At 40.9% G+C, this 20379-nt stretch overlaps 2 protein-coding genes across 2 annotated transcripts in view; one reads left to right on the top strand and one right to left on the bottom strand.

The window, feature by feature from the left end:
- Positions 1–20379, top strand: part of LOC127445277 (protocadherin-7-like) — a 47326-nt gene that overhangs the window by 8523 nt on the left and 18424 nt on the right. The window lies entirely within an intron of this gene.
- On the bottom strand, positions 5544–6978 carry LOC127445296 (uncharacterized). Its single transcript, XM_051705276.1, has 2 exons — positions 6828–6978; positions 5544–6633 (listed from the first exon to the last, which is right to left on the bottom strand). Exon 2 carries the CDS (start codon positions 6571–6573, stop codon positions 5869–5871), a length of 705 nt encoding a protein of 234 aa, XP_051561236.1. The 5' UTR covers positions 6574–6633; positions 6828–6978; the 3' UTR covers positions 5544–5868.

Raw genomic sequence — 20379 nt, 5'->3', positions numbered from 1 at the left:
AACCGCCAAGCAATCACACAGAACACCCCAACAACCACATAGCAATGCACTAAAACTGCTCATAACACCTTAGCAACCACATAGCAAGACCCTGGAAACCACCCACAACACCTTAGCACCCTAGTTTGGCATGGACATGCACCACTCACACTTTCTTCTGAAAACTTTTTTTTTTTTATCATAATTTTGGTAACACAGTTAATGCATTAGGTATCTTGAACAAACAATTAACAATATACTTTTTACAGCATTTAATAATCTTTGTTAATGTTAGTTTAAGGAATGTTCCAGGTTCAATAAAAGTTCAGCTCAGTTGACAGCATTTGTGGCATAATGTTGATTCCACAAAATTTAATTTCGACTCGTCCCTCCTTTTCTTTAAAAAAGCAAAAATCGACATTCCAGTGAGGCAATTACAATGGAAGTGAATGGGGCCAATTTTTGGAGGGTTTAAAAGCAGAAATGTGGAGCTTATAATTTTATAAAAGCACTTACATTAATTCTTCTGTTAAAACTTGTGTATTATTTGAGCTGTAAAGTTGTTTAAATCATTGTTTTTACAATCGCATTATTTGTTGACATTACATCTTCATGCCAACAAAGATGTAAAATTGGCTATAACTTTACATAGATAACGTTAGTAAGCATTTTTATCACACTACAATCATGTTAACATGCATATTCTTTATGTCTTGTGGCTAAACTTTTGAAATAGTGATAATTCTAACGTTGGCCACATTCATTTCCATTGTAAGTGCCTCACTGTTACCCAGATTTTTGCCACTTTTAAAGAAAAGGAGGGACAAGACGAAATAAATTTTTGTGGTAATCAATATTATGCTACAAATGCTGTTGATTGAGCTTAACATGTATTAAACCCAGAACATTCCTTTAATAAAAATACAGTTGGGGGCCTGGGTAGCTCAGCGAGTAAAGACGCTGACTACCACCCCTGGAGTTGCGAGTTTTGAGTGACACCAGCCAGGTCTCCTAAGCAACCAAATTGGCCCAGTTGCTAGGGAGGGTAGAGTCACATGGGGTAACCTCCTCGTGGTCTCTATAATGTGGTTCTCGCTCTCGGTGTGGCACGTGGTGAGTTGTGCATGGATGCTGCAGAGAATAGCGTGAGCCTCCACACGCGCTATGTCTCCGCGGTAACGCGCTCAACAAGCCACGTGATAAGATGCGTGGATTGACGGTCTCAGACGCGGAGGCAACTGAGATTTGTCATCCGCCACCCGGATTGAGGCGAGTCACTACGCCACCACGAATTGGGTAGAAAAAAATAAAATAAAAAAATAAAAATAAAAATGCAATTGTTCATTGTTCGTTACTTCATAGTGTATTAACTAAAATTAACATTTACAACTTTTGATTTTAAAAATGTATTAGTATATATGTTGAAATTAACATTAACTAAGATCAATAAATGCTTTAAAAATATTGTTCATTGTTAGTTCATGTTAACTAAGGTGATAACTAACATTAACAAATGGAACCTTACTGTAAAGTGAAACCATTATTAGTCATAAGTCTTACAGATATCTGTCATTTAACTTTCACATTCCTACTATTTTTCTTTGAAGAGTGAAAAAAATACATTTCATTTTAATAGTTTAAATGGAAAGAAATCCAAAGAAAAAAAAAAACACAATTATATTAAAATCGCTTTAGTGTACGTTAAGGCTATGTTCGCCACAGCGTATAAATCTGAATTAAGTCTTAGTGCCAAGGCTGACAGAGTTTGTGAAGCTTAGACCTGCTCGCCCGACTCTTTCGACCTCAAAATTAGACACGACAGGAATTCAGGGTATTCCTTACCCACATGCACACAGGCAAGCAGCAACAGAACCAGAAAAACACACACACACACACACACACACACACACACACACACACATTAGGCCGAGATGCAAAGGTAGTTATGGAGCTGAAAAGTTCCCATCCACTTACATCAGCATCCTCCACAGAAGATCTAGGCCATGACTGTGCACAGTTTCTTCCTGCACCCAGAATGGGAAACCTTTGTAAAGAGATGATGAGATCAATAAGATTTTTACTTTGCCTTTCTCTTTCCATGATGCTCTGTAGCTGTGCTGCCAAAATATAATCTGGCCAAATGCTTGATGGCTATTATTAGAGGTATTCCTGTAGGTGTTTGCCGCACTCAATAGGACAGGCATCAATTCTATCACAAATAACACACACATACTTACACTGGCAGACAATTAAATACACATACACACCCTGAGCCAGCAATTAAACAAACAACTGCAAACAATAGCACACCCCTTTGTTAGCACTATGTATTGTGTTCTCAACAAACTGCTGGTATTGAGTGAGAAAGCGCAAGCATTTAGAGTCCCAGTGTCATTTCCTATTCAGCTGAGTGAATTGCATTCATATTTGAGCCGGCATTAACCCAGCTCTCCGGTTCCCTGGTTCCCCGGTACTTGAGGTTCTCGTGGGGTGATCCTTTTGTTGTTGTCTGGCTGTACCGCTGTGGTTCTACTGTTACAGTTCGGGGTTGCCCCAGTGTCATGAACCAGCCTGAGTATTCATCTTTTATTCAAACACCCCAGGCTGCCTGTGTCAGATGGAGACAGAGAGAGATGCATAGTTAAACCCCTGAGTAAAGAAAGAAAAAAAAGAATACATTCAGTAAATAAATAATAAGAAATAAATATTAGAAAGAGAGAGTGGAAACATAATATATTTAATAATAATATATCATAAAGTATTTATTGTACTGTAAGAAAGGATGTGTTTGTACATATAGTATATATAAATATATATATATATATATATATATATATATATATATATATATATATATATATATATATTTATACTTAACGCTGATACAGTATATATATATATATATATATATATATATATATATATATATATATATATATATATACTGTATCAGCGTTTATTAAGTAAGTGCCAACTTAAGAGTTTAGAAATCACACAGAACAGAATGAAACCTTTACAGAGTCAAATCTGGTACTGTATTTGCATTAACTATGTTGATTAATTAATTAAATGGCATTATACTTATTTAATTGATCTCATTTTTTGTAAATAATAAAACAATGAAATCGATATATGAATTAAATTAATTCAGTATTCTATGAACTTAAACATAGGATTTGTAAAGATTTGTGTGTCTAAATCTGTGCATACGTTAAAGGGTTTAATTTTTCAGAAGCCATCATGCGATAACATTTAAATTAACTGCTTTTAACTAATATTAAGGATTAGATCTGGTAGAAATAGTTCTTTAATTAAGGTAAGAATTGAGGTTACCCCCTTTTACAGTGTATCACTGTCTAGCCAAGCATAATTTTTTTTTATATATGCTAGAGCATGCTTTATGTCCTAATGAGTATCTATATATATCTTTATAGATGACACATCTATAGTGTTGATGGCCAGAGCTAGACGGGAGGTGTTCTCATGTGACCGCCACATATCTATGCACAACAGCCATTAGAGATCACGTTGAAATTCCATACTATATATTAGAAAACATAAAGAGTAAAGACAGAAAGAGCACCGTGTTGATTGCCGCTCTTTAATTAGTGTTTTAAAGTCTTTTTGGACTTGCATTCCTCATTATAAGACCGTAATTAGGGATTATACCTTTGCTCAACTTGGTTGTGGAAAGACTGCTCAGGAAAGAAAGAGGGAAAAAAAGATTAAAACATTGGGAAATGATGACTCTGTCCTCCTTTTACACATTGTGATGTATGCAGACCATATCATTACTCTTGCTGTTCGTGGCTACCCATGCACACATGTACACGACCACCCTGAGGGATATATTCATGTATGTACAGTTGGAAAAATATGTCAATCAAATGAATAACATTGCGTTGTGATTGTTCAAATTTGGTACAGCATTTTACAGAGTGCATGTGTGAACAGCGTGACAGCTGGATGGAATAGTGGAATAGTGCATGAATGCAGCATTATTAGCAGCAGGGGAGGTTTTGGACCACAGTATTTAGAGTGGTCAGACGCACTACTGAGACATTATTCTGCTTGGAAACTGTAGATCTTTTTTTGCTGTATATGGGTAGCTCACCAATGGTCATGTTTTTTTTATTTTGTATTATTAATTAACATTAAAGCTGCACTATGTAACTTTGTGCTCTCTAGCGACACCTGTGGTTGAAACCTGCAAATAATTTGCGGAAGACTACATTACATCAGTCGTGTTCTGGCACTGCTCTTCTGGCGGATGAATCTTCCGATTAGAGCTTACCTTGACATCGCCTGTGTGTGATCATGACTGGAGCTGGAGTCATAACGTGCTATTTTCATGTTGATATTATGTTATAGGATTAAACATTTGAAATGGAAATATTACTTGCTTTGAAGATAAACAACACTCTTATTTATATTTGAATGAGTTTTACACTTAAATCGCTTTTCTGACACTACACTCAAAGCACTTTTAAAAAGGGAACAGGGACTCTCCTCAGCCACCACCAGTAGATCTTTATATGATTATTCAAGTGTTTTTTCTACGATTAATGTTTGAATTGTACTACAATTTAAAATTTAAGAGGTTAAATTCATGATATGGCTGATATGAGTTCAATAGAAGACTTTATTATTTTTATACTATGTTGTCCAGACTCAGTTACTACAATAGTACGTCTACGCAATGCACACAATAACATCAAAATAAGGATTCAATAATGATGGGGATAAAATATACTTTATTAAATGTAAAAATAAATATGCAATATAACAATTAAAAGATGTCAATTTCAGAAGTCATACATATTAGACATGTCACAGTAACTTCACCAGACAACATACTGTACACCACGATTGGTTAACACACAAGCAATGACAAGCAATATTAGCTTCAACAACCCTACCAGAAAACATATCCAAGCATTATAGCAGGTAAATAACTTCGCCAAACGGATAACAGATAAACATCCATCTAGACTGCAATGATGCTGTCCTGATCTGTGTGAGTGTTACTGAACTGAGCTGAACAACATAGTTAGTTTCTCCAGCTGGAACATGAGACAGCCAGCACTTCTTTCCTGTGTGTGCAGACATGACGTAATGATGCAAGGATATACGTCATAAACCAGCAATTTCATGCCAAATCGAACCCGACAGCTCAAAATACAAATACTTTTTATAGGCTTACAGTAGTGAATCTGGGTAAGGTAAGGACATTGTTTTGAACACTGATTGTTGATGTACTCAATCAATAATAGTAATTTGTTAATTTTTAACCAAAAAATCTTACATAGTGCAGCTTTAAGGTTTAAATAGTTCACCCAAAAAAAGGAAAATTATGTTTTAGTTTACTCGTCCACATGTCATTCCAAACCCATATGACTTTCTTTCTTATATGTAACACAAAAAGAGATGTTTTAATGAATATTCCAGTCCATCTTTTTAATACTATGGCAGTGGATAGTGCCTCACTTAAAGTAGAGGTCTGCGTGGGACTGTTTTTTTATCCCGAACTCTGCCGCTGAACTTTGCACCATGTTCACCAGCTCTCTGCCCGCATTGATTTTCTTTCCGACCGCTCCCGCAACCCCTGCATTTGTTTTCCACATAGAGTAAAAGCCACACAAATAGACAAGTAGTGTACACATTTACATTTACATTTATTCATTTGGCAGATGCTTTTATTCAAAGCGACTTACAAAAGAGGAAAATATAAGCGAATCATCTTAGGAGACAGTGGTATGAAAAAGTGCTGTATTACAAAGTATCGCTAGCATCATAATAGTATTCAAAACAGAATAAAGTGCAACAGGATTTTTTTTAATTTTTTTTTCAATGACTGGTTAAGTGCTCATGGAAAAGATGTGTTTTTAGTCATTTTTTGAAGACAGAGAGTGAGTCAGCTTCACGGATGGAGTTGGGAAGGTTGTTCCACCAACATGGTACGATGAACCTGAAAGTCCGGGAAAGTGTTTTGGTGCCTCTTTGTGTTGGTACAACAAGGCGATGTTCCTTAGCCGACCGCAGGCTTCTAGTGGGCACGTAGCTCTGCATAAATGATTTTAGGTATGCTGGAGCAGACCCAGTGACTGTTCTGTATGCCAGCATCAGAGCCTTGAATTTGATACGTGCATCGACCGGCAGCCAGTGGAGAGAGACATGGAGTGGTGGAACATGTGCTCTCTTTGGTTCATTAAAGACCAGACATGCTGCTGCATTCTGGATCATTTGCAGGGGTATAATTGCACATGCAGGGAGGCCTGCAATGAGAGCGTTACAGTAGTCCAGTCTAGTTATGACAAGTGACTGGACAAACAGTTGTGTGGCATGTTCAGAGAGGAAGGGTCTTATCTTCCTGATATTGTAGAGTGTAAATCTACATGATCTTGTGGTCTTTGAGATGTGGTCTGTGAAATTTAGTCTGTTGTCGATGGTTACCCCTAGATTTCTGATTGATTTGGAAGGTGTTACTGTAGTTGCAGCCAGCTGCACGGTGATGTCGTGTTCAACAGCAGGGTTGGCTGGAAAGACAAGGAGTTCAGTCTTGGCTGGGTTGAGTTGCAGGTGGTGCTCCTTCATCCAGGCCGAGATGTCCACCAGGCAGGCAGAAATTCGAGCAGTCACTGTGGTGTCGTTGGGCTGGAAAGACAAGTAGAGTTGCATGTCATCAGCGTAGCAGTGGTAAGAGAAACCATATGGCTGAATGATGGGTCCCAGTGATGTTGTGTATATAGAGAAGAGAAGTGGCCCAAGCACTGATCCCTGAGGTACCCCAGTAAGTAGCTGATGTGGATTGGATACCTCACCTCTCCAGGCTACCTTGAAGGACCTACCTGAGAGATAGGAATTAAACCAGTCAAGCACAGTTCCTGTGATGCCCAGCGAGGAGAGGGTAGAGAGTAAGATCTGATGGTTGACTGTGTCAAAGGCTGCAGAAAGGTCCAGCAGAATCAGGATGGATGATCTGGATTCAGCTTTCGCCCGTCTCAGCGACTCAGTGACAGACAGCATGGCAGTCTCGGTGGAGTGTCCACTTTTGAAGCCTGATTGATTGTCATCCAGCAGCTTGTTCTATGAGAGATAGGCAGAGATAGGCAGAGAAAACTGCCCTTTCAAGTGTTTTTGCCATGAATGGGATGAGAGAGACTGGTCTGTAGTGTTCTATTTGTGTGGGATTAAGTGCGGGTTTCTTCAGCAGCGGGGTTACACAAGCCTGCTTAAATGTATTAGGAAAAGTGCCTGTTAGTAGAGATGTGTTAATTATGTGTGTGAATACAGGTAGGATGGATGGAGAAATAGCCTGGAGAAGGTGAGAAGGAATGGGGTCAAGGGAACAGGTGGTGGGGTGGTTGGAGAGGTGAGTTTAGAGACCTCAGTGTCAGTCAGAGGAGAGAACATATAGACAGAAGAGTTGCATACAGGAGACAGGTGTTTGACAGGGTGTGGTGCTGAGATTGTATTGTAACCTTATTAATAAAAAATGTAGCGAAGACATCTGCTGTCAGTGATGTGTCTGGTGGTGGAGGTGGAGGGCAGAGAAGTGTTTTGAATGATCTAAACAAGCTGCGAGTGTCTGTGGTGCTGTTGATCTTGTTCTGGTAATAGGAGGTTTTTGCAGATTTAATGTTATCTGAAAAAGTTGCAAGCAGGGACTGATATTTACCTAGATCTGCTGGATCTTTAGATTTCCGCCATCTCCTCTCAGCTGCCCTGAGGTCAGTCCGATGTTCACGAAGGATGTCAGACAGCCAGGGGCTGGGTGGTGTAGCATGTGCTGGCCTAGAGGAGATAGGAAAGATGTTGTCTAGACAGGTTGTTAAAGTAGAGCTTAGTGTGTCTGTGGCAGTGTTTACATTAAGCATGGTAAATACATTTTGTATTGAAAGAGATTTAGAGACAGCAGTGGAAAGGCGAGAGGGTGAAAGGGAACGGAGGTTACGGCGAAAGGAAACCAAAGGTGGAGTCTGTTTTAATGTAGATGGGAGGGTCATGTTGAATTGAACAAAGTAGTGATCAGAGACATGTAAAGGAGTAACAAGAATATTTGAGTTGGTACAGTTACGTGTAAAGATGAGGTCCAGCTGGTTGCCCGATCTGTGAGTTGCTGTGGTGTGTAGTTTTTCCAAGTCAAATGAGGCCAGGAGAGTATTCAGTTCAGTGGCTTGTCTTGGTGTATGTTGAAATCACCAAGAACCACAAGTGGCCTACCATCCTCCGGCAAGGAGGACAGCAGGACATCCAGCTCCTCAAGAAAGTTTGTCAGCTGACCTGGAGGGCGATAGATGACAACAACATCTATTTTTGTGGGTGGCAATGTAGTAATAGCATGGAATTCAAAAGAAGTATTGTTACATAGTGAAGAGTGTGGTGAAAAAGTCCAATTGTTATGAATGAGCAATCCTGTTTCCCCAGGTACACAAAGATTGTTTTATTTTTCTGTTATTGCTATTATCAGATGACGTGTGACATGATGCCCGTCTGACTTGCCTGAGGTTGATTTCTTAAAGGAATAGTTCACCCAAAAAATTAAAATTCTCTCATCATTTACTATCCCTTATGCTATCCCAGATGTGTATGACTTTCTGTCATCTGCTGAACTCACATGAAGATTTTTGGAAGAATTTCTCAGCTCTTTTGGTCCATACAATGCAAGTGAACGGTTGCAAAAAAGTAATCCATAAGACTCCAGTGTTTAAATCAATCTCTTCAGAAGTGATATGATATGTGTGGGTGAGAAACAGATCACTTTCACATTCTTCTTCTTTGGTGATTTGCATTCTTCATGCATACCACCGCCTACTGGGCAGGGAGAAGAATTTCTAGCAAAAAAGGACATAAATTTTGATCTGTTTCTCACCCACACCTATCATATTACTTCCGAAGAGATGGATTAAAACACTGGAGTCGTATGGATTACTTTTATGATGCCTTTATTTGCTTTTTGAAGCATTAAGAAAACATTTGGCACCCATTCACTTCATTATATGGACCTACAGAGCTAAGATATTTTTCTAAAAAACATAATGTGTGTTCTGCAGAAGAAAGAAAGTCATACTTATCTTGGATGGCGTGAGAGTGAGTAAATGATGAGAGAATTTTCATTTTTGGGTGAACTATCCCTTTAACACTAAACTGACCATATTCCAGTGCGAGTTTTCTCATCCTTTGATGACACAGTGTGATCACACTTTGGTCTGCCAATCTTTTAAAGCCCCGTTGACTACCTGCATAGCCTGCTCTAAATATTGGATAATTTAATGCATAGGAAGTACTGTGCACTCCCACCTTCAACTCGGAAATTTAATCCCACGAGAAAATCTATTCAGGCCCCGCTGGTCCTGAGACATCTACTTTAAAGCTTAAAAAAGGACCCAAAAGTGTCATAAAAGTAGTCCATGAGCCTCGTGCATCATATTCAAGTCTTCTGAAGGCACAAGATTTTGGTGAGAAACAAACAGAAATTGTCATCATTTTACAGTGAAAATCTTGACATCTGGTGCACGTTCATTAGCGCTTTGAGAAAAACTCATTCACAGTGGTTTAGTCACTGAAAACAATAATTAATAAATTTCTCGTTTGAACACGTGCGTAACTGTGAACATGCTTCTCTTATGCACTCATGATGAAAAGTCATATGGCTTTGAAACAAAACGAGGGGATTTCCATTTTTGGGTGAACTATTCTTTTGATGTTTATATAAATGTACTGTATAAGGGACAGTGTATATTTTAGATGCCATCACTATTTCCATTTCACTGTTTTTAACCACCTTTTTGCCTTTACTGGTTTATTTGAATGATACTACAATGTGGCTAATGCATTTTTAAAAGTACATTGTTAGTATTCAGTATATACATATATAATATATACAAGTCTGACTATATTAATTGAGAGAGACTATAGTATAAAAGAATTAGCAAAATGCTGTTTAAAATGTGTAAGATGAAGTACATCATGTCACACCGAAGGTCATTTCAACGTTCCAAAAGCATGTTAACTATCAATGTGATTATTTAGTTGTTTGTTTCGTTATGTGTTTATTCTTCATTAACCTATGTGGGACACACAATAAGAGCATGATAGATACAATCTTTTGAGTTTCTGTGCTGTTTTTCTACTTGCTTTTCATGTAGAAAAGAAAGACTACGTGTCTTTCTCCTTGGATCCACCACTATACAGTTGTCCGCCCCCCTCCGTCTCATCCCACTGGTGGAAAAGGAGTGAGTGGGCAAGTCAGGGCCTGTGGGCCTGTTCCTCTGTGTGTGTGTGTGTGTGTGTGTGTGTGTGTGTGTGTGCGTGTACATGTATGTGTGTGAATGTGTGTGTGTGTGTGTGTGTGTGTGTGTGTGTGTGATCCCTCACACCTGCCCATACACGCCGACAGAAAGCCCACAGAGATAAGGCATGATGCTTTCCACACACTGGCCAAGTGTAACACTGTTCAGAACAACACCCACCATGCTTCAAAGAATGCTAAAAATGTTTGAAAGTAAAGCAAGCGAGGCAACACAATTTCTGACCCTGAATCTAAATCCGACACCCTCCCAATCTGGATCACACACACACACTTTTCTGTCTCATTTTCGATACACACACACCTACAGTACACTGATAAACACCCATCCACACAACTCACACACACATTCACACGTGGCACCAATACCCGGGGGAAACAACAGCCGCCTGGGCGAAAATAAAACTCTTTACTCGGTTAGAATTAAATCAAAGCGATGCAAATCAAATGGCCAATTAAAGCCACAAACACGTTTCCTGGGAGATGAAATGCTGATGCCTAATTGGTTGGATAAAAGGGGCACTACATCTAAGCAGACAGACCAGAGAAGGACTTTTTGGAAATGCTGCAATGTGAAGCAGGGAGACGGTTGTGTGTGTGTGTTCTTGGGAAATTCACCGAACATAAGTTAGACTGTCAACTGTGTGGGCTCTAAGAGCTGGATTTTCTTTGTCATTTAGAGTGAGCACTTTGCTAGGTGTAAAAAAAAAAGCAGGAGATGGAAAATAAAATTTGAAGTTCAAGTTTCACGCACCAGTTCTTCAGTCTTCTCACAACAGAGGGACTTTGAAAGACATTTGTGTTTTAAAAAACAGCAAGGGAGAAGAAAGAGAAAATGTGCCCGAAATCTGTTCCTTGTGCACGCACACACAAACACATTCAAGCTGTGACTGATGCTTCAGTTGCTCGACATGGTCAGACAATTCACACTGAGATGTTGCAGTTTGCAGTGTGTGTTTGTGTGTTAGAGAGACAAATTCACACCTGTTTCAATTATAGAAAAAATACCTGATTAACTGATAAGGTAAAATTACCTAGAGCAAATGTCAAAGACACAACTTTTCCCTAAATAAATGTCTACATTTGGGTAATTTACATGACATTTCAAGTAGTGACAGCACTGTCCTGCAGAGTGACACACTATACTTCATCTAACTATTCTCATATAATTATTAGACCTGCAGTTTTTATGATCTCATATGAATTGAGAGACTACATGGAATATTTGTACTTTCAAACATTCATTTCATGTACCATAGGACTATATAAGTGAACTGGCAAAAAGCTAAAAGGTGATAAAAATAATGAAAAGCTTCATAGAAATGGTGACCAATCACAGCTATACGCTAGTATACACTTTCCTTTATACCTTCATATACATATTTACCTTAAAGTTCATATTAATTGTCAATTATCCTTTTAATGATCTTTAACACAAAGTGTCCTCTCTATTTCTCTCTCTCTCTCTCTCTCTCACACACACACACACACACACACACACACACACACACACACAAACATACATACAGTACACACACAGCTAGACAGTATCATTAGTGCTGAGTTGTGGGCTGAGATTGCACTTCAGCCACGTATTGTTTATTGTTGCTAAATGGACTGATTTTTTCTTTTCCCTTGTTGTCGATTTCCAGAGGCAGCACTGTAAACCACCCCCCCCCCCCCCACGGCCCACCCCCCCGTTTGTGCTACACATTTAAGCCTTACATTGAATCACATCAGGCCCATATTGCATCTCTTATCACAGCTGATATAAGTATTCATTAAAATAAAATATCTGTGACAGTTTTAGTATTTCTGAAGAAAATATACACAAAAAATCCTTGTAAGCCACCAATTGTATTTGGATTTGATAACGCATACGGTATTACACATTACAATGCAACAGTTTTCAGATTTGGGTAAATTACTTCTGAAATGTAATCTATTACTCATTACAAATTATATGACTAACATTGTAATCAGTAGCACAGTCTGTTAGATTACACTTTTTAGGTAATCTAATCTGATTTTTGGAATAATTTTGAATTAATCATTGCATGTTTTCATAAATCTAATCATTAATTTTAAATGTATTAATTACAAGTTAACACTCCTTTCATTAAACAGTAAACATGAAATCAAACAGCAACTTGCTGTCATGTTGTGTTTACTAAGTAAAACAAAAGGTGATTACAAAATCATGAACAATTTACAGTCAAATGTTTCAGTGAAAGCCAGTCTTTTAAAATGTAGGACCATAATCAGAAAATGATGTACTAATTATTGCTATTGTTATTGGCTGATAATTTAATCAAAAATGTAATCATGAAATCCATAAAAAGTAATGTAACGTGATTACAGACAGTTTAAAAATAATATAATGAATTACAGACAGTTTAAAAAGTAATGTAATCTAATTATAAGTACTTGATTTAAGTACAATAGATACACAATAATACAATAGATACTTTTTCAAATAGACTTTCTGGTTGTCAAATTTAGTGGAACATGTGCATAGTTAATGTAAGGAACTACACCTGTGGTTTTGGCCAGCGCTGGACAAATTGATGCCCAACGCAGAGTTCCGCGATCATCGGACCGGGATGGGAGGGGTGAGGGGTTGCGCGAGGTGATAATCTGTTATCTGTAATGTTCCACGACAGCTATCGGGTCCTTCAATAACATATGATGTGCGAGGAAGGGTAGCCAGTGGAGTTTCTGGTATCCCCCTAGGGTGAGATGGTTCCCCTCTAGGGAGTTGGTGCCCTAAGCAGACTGCATAATATGCGTATAGGGAGCGGCAGTACTGCCTGTGGTCCGAGACATATTTGTGAACTTGAGAGGAACTGATTTCATACCTCCACTAAAAATGTCCATGGGACCAATTGGTTGAAAGTAATTGCAAAAATGGCTCAGAAAAGTTATTTCTGAGGTAGGTCTAGCATGATTTGTTTGCAGATGTCACTAAGTTTGATATTTTATCTCATTTCATTAAATGGATATACTTTTAGATGGCTTAAATGTCCAAGTATGTTTTGGGCCTTCAGTATGTCAGAGCTGCAGACTAGCAGACACATTGAGCTGTGGTGCTCATTTGGGTTCGAATCTACCATGCACCGTGTCCTGATCGTGTTCCCCTATCTTCTCCCTATCATTTCCTGTCATCTCTCTACTCCTTCCCCCACCCTATCTAATTAGATGTGACACCTTAATATGCATTATATACATTATACATAGTAACGGAGTTCCAAACGGATGTTCAGGAGGAGCATGTTCATCTAATTCTGCTAATCATACCACTAAGGATATATACACAGCTGCTTGACTATCTCCTGTGACAATTCTTCTGGCATCTCTCCACCACCACAACTCCACCTTTATTTCTATAATTAAATGCGTCCGGGAGGGGAGACTCAAGTCCCTTCATTGCGGACGGCAAACCAAACCTGTTTACCCTCATCACACACAAGGATTATATGGACATTTGAACTCATGAAATTGATGTTTACAACATCCTAGTCTTTAAAGACTGGAGCTTAGTGTCAGGTGCCTTTATGATGGTTTATGCTGGTCGTTATCTCTCCGGATTGGTATTCATTGAAGTGCAGAGTGATTTAATATTTGCATTTAATAGTCTGAATATTTTATGGACTAAAACAACAGCAGGGAGGAGAAAATAACAATAGGAGAGGGAACGGAGAGAGCTGATGTTCATTATGCCGTTGTCAAAGAAAGGCCCTTTTCTCTTACTGAACGTCAAGAGATGAACCTAGATGATGAAGGCTTCTCGGAGATGAGCGATTGTGTCCAAGAGGAACAAAAATCGGAGGGAGGACTGAAAGAGTTTAGTGTGCTATGCTTAATAACGCCCCTCTCTGTCACACGCATACACACACTGAGGTTATTGTCTCAGCAACCGCAGCGAGTCGTGAGACATTTGGTTGAAATGTATGTCTGACACAGGGTGCGTTCACTGTCTGGGGTCACTGAGTGTGTAGGTGTGTGTGAATTTATTGTTTTGGTTAGAACAACTGCGTAAATCGCATGAATTCAGCTTGGATTCTTCATCCTGCCTTGTGTCACCGTGGTGACAAGTTTCAGACAGGAAACAGAGACAGGATTATGTGTGTGTATGTTCATCTGCAAAACAGTACTTATTAAAAACGGTGTCTCATACTGTATTGAATGAGCTCATCTGTGTGTGAAAATAACTCACCCGGCACGGGACATTCTTATACAGCTCATTATACACACACACACACATTGCAAGACATCCTTATTCACTTCATTGTGCTTTTTTTGCTGCATTTGAACAGAACTGCTTTGTTCGGGTGCTGGTCACCATAAAATGGACAATAGAAGTGTATGTGTATGTATGTGTATGTATGAGTGTGGGTGTAGCTTTTCGTCACAAGTGGGTATTCATTAAATTTCACCATCTCACGATACATATAGCTTGAGCACATACAGAAAGACTAGAGCTGAAACATCCTGTTTATTTCATAAACCACAATGGAGACTTTGAATTCTGAGACGATGATGAAGGAAAGCCGTAAATATCACCTCCGCACACATACAGACAAATGTATTCACTGCTTGCTAACATCAGGGCGCGCTCATTATGTGATCATTGTTCTAGGTGAAATGAACGTGGAAGACAAGATGTGTCTGTCAAGCATGTACCTAATCATTATCTTTTATTCAGTCAAAGCCCAATCACACACGGATTAGTTTGCCCTCAACTCGAGAGCTTAATCCTTCCTTAACGCTGCAGTGTGGTTGGTTAAACAGCTTTGCTTCAGAAGATGCTCTTTAGTTCCTTCTGGAATTAATGTGCTTACACATGTTTAACTTTGAGACAGCTATGGAACATTGACTGAAGTCTGATGTCTGGCTTCATTAAAAATATGATAAAGAGATAAACTTACTTCAAGGTCACGGAATATGTTTTGAAACATTATAAACATGTATGGTTTGTTGTAGGTGTGTATGCTTTGTTTGTTAAATGCTTTGGCACTTTTAAGCATACCTACTGTAGTGTGTACCCTGCCTGTATACTTATTGGCTTTAAAAACAACATTTTTGAAGGTTTAGTCATTCTCAAAATCAGAATTTTGAATTTGAATTTAAATCTTTGAATTGTTTTCTGTCACAGACATACTGCAGAATTTATTTTTATTGTCAGTGTAAGAATTAATACAAAAACATCACAGAATAGCTGAACATGGTAGTGTCACGCCTCCCTGGGGCTCTCAACTCCCTCAGTGTTCCGCTCCTCTTCTCCCAAATTCTAATTCGCCACACCTGCACACAATCAGCTCACTCATCAAGGACTGCTTAAAAAAGTCACTTTCACTTCAGTTCACAGTCAAGTCTCACTAAGGACAATAGTTTGACTGCGCTGCTCCCATACAGTGTTTATTTATCGAAGTTTATCTAAGCCTGAAGATTTCATTTGTTGTTTGTTTATTTTAACCAAGTTTCTCTAACCTAACTCTTCCTCCGAAGTTCTGTGGACAATATTACCTCGCACCTGGTTCTAAAAACTAAACTTGTGTGGATTGAATCCGTAACAGAAGACTTGATCAGCTATGGATCCAGCGAGATCAGACCTCGAGGCGCTTGTACAGAAACTTCGGCGTTCTCTCGCTTCGAAGAGCGCTACTCCCGCAATCAGTCAACTGCAGCCCAGTCCTCCCATGCCATCAGCCCCTCAAGTGGACTCCTTATTGAACACACCAACGCCACCTTTGCCTACCAGCCACCATTCAGGACCTGTAGTCAATTCAGCACCATATTCTGGGTCTGCTGAGGATTGTAATGGATTCCTCCTCCAGTGTTCTCTTTCCATGGAGATGCAGCCGCACCATTTCACCACTGACTGCTCTAAGATCGCTTTCATCATCTCTCTCCTGTCTGGTTGAGCATTACAATGGGCGACCTCCCTCTGGAATAACAACGGCCCGGTAACTCGTTCCCTTGATGCCTTCATTTCTCACTTCAGGGAGATATTCTCACATCCAGCCGGGAGCGTGCATGTGGGAGAACAATTGCATCATTCACGTCAAGGCCGTCGTTCCATCACAGATTATGCTATAACCTTCCGCACCCTTGCCTCAGCCAACGGGTGGAACGAAGCGGCACTCATCGCCTATCACCAGGGGCTCACAGCTATGCTCCAAAGACAACTTGCTTCCTACGACGATGTGATGGGGCTTGAGCGTTTCATCCAGCTCTCCATCCAGGTGGCTCATCGGCCACATTCTTGTGGGAGTACTCCATCACCAACATCACAACCAGAGCGAAGTTTAGCTACTCCTTACACCATGGACCCCAGCGATGAACTCATGCAAGTGGATTCATCACATCTCAGCTCCGCAGAGCGCCATATCCAGCATCACCTCTGCCTCTACTGTGGGGCTTCTGGCCACCTGTTGAATAACTGCCCCATTCGTCCTCCACGAGTAATGGTGAGTTCAGTCCAGTTTAAACTGGTGATTCATTCCCCGTTGAGTACAGCGGTCACCATTTCTGCCAGTTCTCTATCTTTCACCGTAGAGGCCCCTGTTGACTCGGGTTCCGCTGGTAACTTCATCTCCCCAATGCTCTGCCAACAAATCCACCTTCACCTGACCTCGGCGCTCCCCATCCACTCAGTAGTGGGACAACCCCTAGGAAAAGGCTTCATAACTCATCACACAGGTCCTTTAATGCTGAAGGTGGGCACTTGTCATTCAGAACATTTATCCTTTCTGGTGCTGGAAGGTTCCACATCCAACATCGTTCTGGGCAGACCATGGCCGCTTCAACACTCCCCCATCGTGTCTTGGGCCACCAGAGAAATCTTGTCCTGGGGTTCGCAGTGTTTCCAAGGATGTCTGACTCTGCCTCGTCAACATATTTCCCAGTACAGATCAACACGACAACAATTGAGTGTCCCAACGTTAATCAGTCTGTCTCCATTCCTCCTGAGTACACTGAATTCAAGGACATCTTCAGTTTGACCAAAGCAGCCCAACTCTCACCTCATCACCCAAATGATTGCGTGATAGATTTGCTCCCTGGGGCTCCATTTACACGAGGAAGAGTTTATCCTCTCTCACTGCCCAAACAGCGTGCGATGGAGGAGTACATCAAAGAAGCCCTTAAGCAAGGATATATTCGCCCTTCCACCTCACCCTGTGCATCCAGTTTCTTCTCCGTCGCTAAAAAGGATGGAGAACCACCGCACCCTCAACCAAGTGACGGTGAAGTTCCGATACCCTCTTCCCCTGGGCCCTGCCACACTGGAGATGCTGAGAGGAGCCAATATTTACACCAAACTGGACCTTTGCAGTGCATACAATCTCATCCGTAAAGGGGACGAATGGAAGACCACGTTCGTGACCCCTACAGGACACTACGAATATCTGGTGATGCCGTATGGATTGGCCAATGCCCCATCTGTCTTCCAGGGGTTATGAACGAGATCTTCCTTGACTACCTCCATCAATTTCTCATTTACATCGACGATATCCTCATCCACTCCAAATCCCCAGGTGAGCACCAACGACATGTGCAGTTAGTCCTCCAGCATCTCCGAGAACCTCACCTATACTTGAAAGCTGAAAAGTGTGCATTCCATCTCCTGTCAGTTCAGTTCTTAGGCTACTGTATTGGACCTGAAGGGGTGCAAATGGACCAGGGAAAAGTCGAAGCAGTACAGTCCTAGCCAACACCTACTACGGTAAAGGAACTCCAGCACTTTCTTGGATATGCTAACTTTTACCGTCGCTTCATAAGGAACTTCAGCTCCATCGCCGCTCCATTAACCACCCTTCTGCACAAGAAGCCTAAGAAATTACCCTGGACACACGAAGCCGCCCATGCCTTCCAAACCCTCAAACTGGCCTGCACCTCCACTCCGATACTTTGTCATTCAAACCCTGAGCTCCCTTTCATTGTAGAAGTAGACACCTCCACCACTGGCGTTGGAGCGGTGTTGTCTCAACGCCAAGGCCAACCTCCCAAGCTTCATCCTTGTGTCTTTTTCTCCCGCAAGCCATTGTCTGCGGAAAGGAACTATGACATCGGCATCCGAGAGCTTCTTGCCATCAAGTTGGCTTTGGATGAGTGGTGCCATTGGCTGGAGGGTTCCAAGTAGCCTTGCCAGGTGGTAACCGACCACCGTAACCTCGAATATCTCCAGGAGGTAAAGAGGCTGAATCCTCATCAGGCGAGATGGGCACTATACTTCACCCAATTTAGCTTCTCGGTAACCTATCGTCCGGGATCCAGAAATGTCAAAGCCGATGCATTATCACGATTACACTCTCCAGAGCTGGATACCACCATTCCAGATCCCATCCTGCCTCCTACCATCTTTGTGAGTCCTATCCAGTGGGCCCTGGATGATGAAATCATCCAAGCTTCCATGGCAGACCCTCCTCCGGCCGAATGTCCACCCAACCGCTCATATGTACCAGCCTCCCTCCGTCATTCCCTCCTTGAGGCTGTGCACTCCTCTCCAGGCTCTGGTCATCCCAGCATGGCACAGACACTCTCACTCCTCCGCAACCATTACTGGTAGCCTCAGATATCCAGAGATGTTCAACAGTTTGTACAAGCCTGCCCTGAATGTGCTATCTCCAAAACTCCCCGACATCTCCCAGCCGGAAAGCTCCTTCCCCTGCCCGTTCCTCAAAGGCCCTGGTCCCACCTAGGAGTGGACTTCATCACAGACCTGCTTTCTTCTGAGGGGTTAACCTGTGTCCTGGTGGTAATAGATCATTTTTCCAAGGCCTGCCGATTGGTACCGCTGAAGGGCTTATCAACTGCCTTCGAAACGGCGGAAACCCTTTTCCATCAAGTGTTCAGGAACTTCGGACTCCCTGAGGACATAGTATCAGACCAAGGACCCCAGTTCTTCTCGAAGGTATGAAGACCTTTCTTCTCACTCCTGGGTGTGTCAGTTAGACTCTCTTCTGGTTATCACCCACAGATGAATGGGAAGACGGAACAGAAAATCCAGGAGATCGGCCATTTCCTCTGGACCTACTGTCATCATCAGGATCACTGGAGTCGCTATCTTCCCTGGGCCGAGTACGCACAGAACTCTCTCCGTCAGCAGACCACCGGCCTCACTCCATTCCAGTGCGTACCCCGCTTCCAATCTCCACTGTTCCCCTGGTCAGGAGAACCATCTGAAGTCCGGGCAGAAGATCACTGGTTTAAGATGAGTGAAAGGGTCTGGAATGCGGCTCATGTCCACCTTCAGCAGACCGTAAGACGGCAGAAGAGAAGTTTATCTAAGCCTGAAGATTTACCTTGTTGTTTGTTTATTTTAACCAAGTTTCTTTAACCTGACTCTTCCTCCGAAGTTCTGTGGACAATATTACCTTAATACTCACCTTGTTGATCCTTCATCATTCTGAGAAGTCTACTTATCGTAACTTACCTGTTTACTTACCTGTGTGATCCCATCTGTGTGTTGAGCTCACATCTTGCATTTCCTGTAAACCCTGTGTGTTCACATTAAACGCTCTTGCACCTGGTTCCAAAAACTAAACTTGTGTGGATTGAACCCATAACAGGTAGAAAAAGTTGGCCGTAAATAAAAAAAAGGAAAAAAACTCAACTTAATGGATAAAACAGCCAGTGAGACAGTAAGCATTATGCTGTAAATATATAGGCTGCATAAATTTAGCAAACAACAAAGGAAAAAATAAAATACATGTGCTTTCAAGGGAGCAAAACAATAGTGTTAAAGGGATAGTTCAACCAAAAATGTAAAGCCTCTCATGTTTTACTTATCTTTAAGCCATCCTAGATGTGTAGACTTTCCTTCTTCAGCAGAACCGAAGTGAAAATTTTTAGAAGCAGATTTCAGCTCAGTTTGTCCATACAATGCATGTTAATGGGTGCCATCTATTTGATGGTCCAAAAGGCATATTTAGGCAGCATAAATGTAATCCACATGACTCCAGATGATCAATTAACGTTGTCTGAAGCAAATCGATAGGTTTGTGTAAAAAATAAATCAATAATTAAAACTTTTAAAAATCGCTTCCTGCCAGCAGACGTCGCATCAGTGATATAAGCACAATGGCACG

The sequence above is a fragment of the Myxocyprinus asiaticus genome, chromosome 8 (assembly GCF_019703515.2).
Source record: "Myxocyprinus asiaticus isolate MX2 ecotype Aquarium Trade chromosome 8, UBuf_Myxa_2, whole genome shotgun sequence".
In the NCBI taxonomy this organism is placed as follows: domain Eukaryota; kingdom Metazoa; phylum Chordata; class Actinopteri; order Cypriniformes; family Catostomidae; genus Myxocyprinus; species Myxocyprinus asiaticus.
The sequence above is the reverse complement of the archived record's forward strand: the minus strand, read 5'-3'. Positions and strand labels throughout refer to the sequence as shown.

Bases quoted from the DNA above. Each gene is read 5' to 3' on its own strand.
- LOC127445296 (XM_051705276.1), bottom strand. From the start codon at position 6,573: ATGAAGGAGCACCACCTGCAACTCAACCCAGCCAAGACTGAACTCCTT.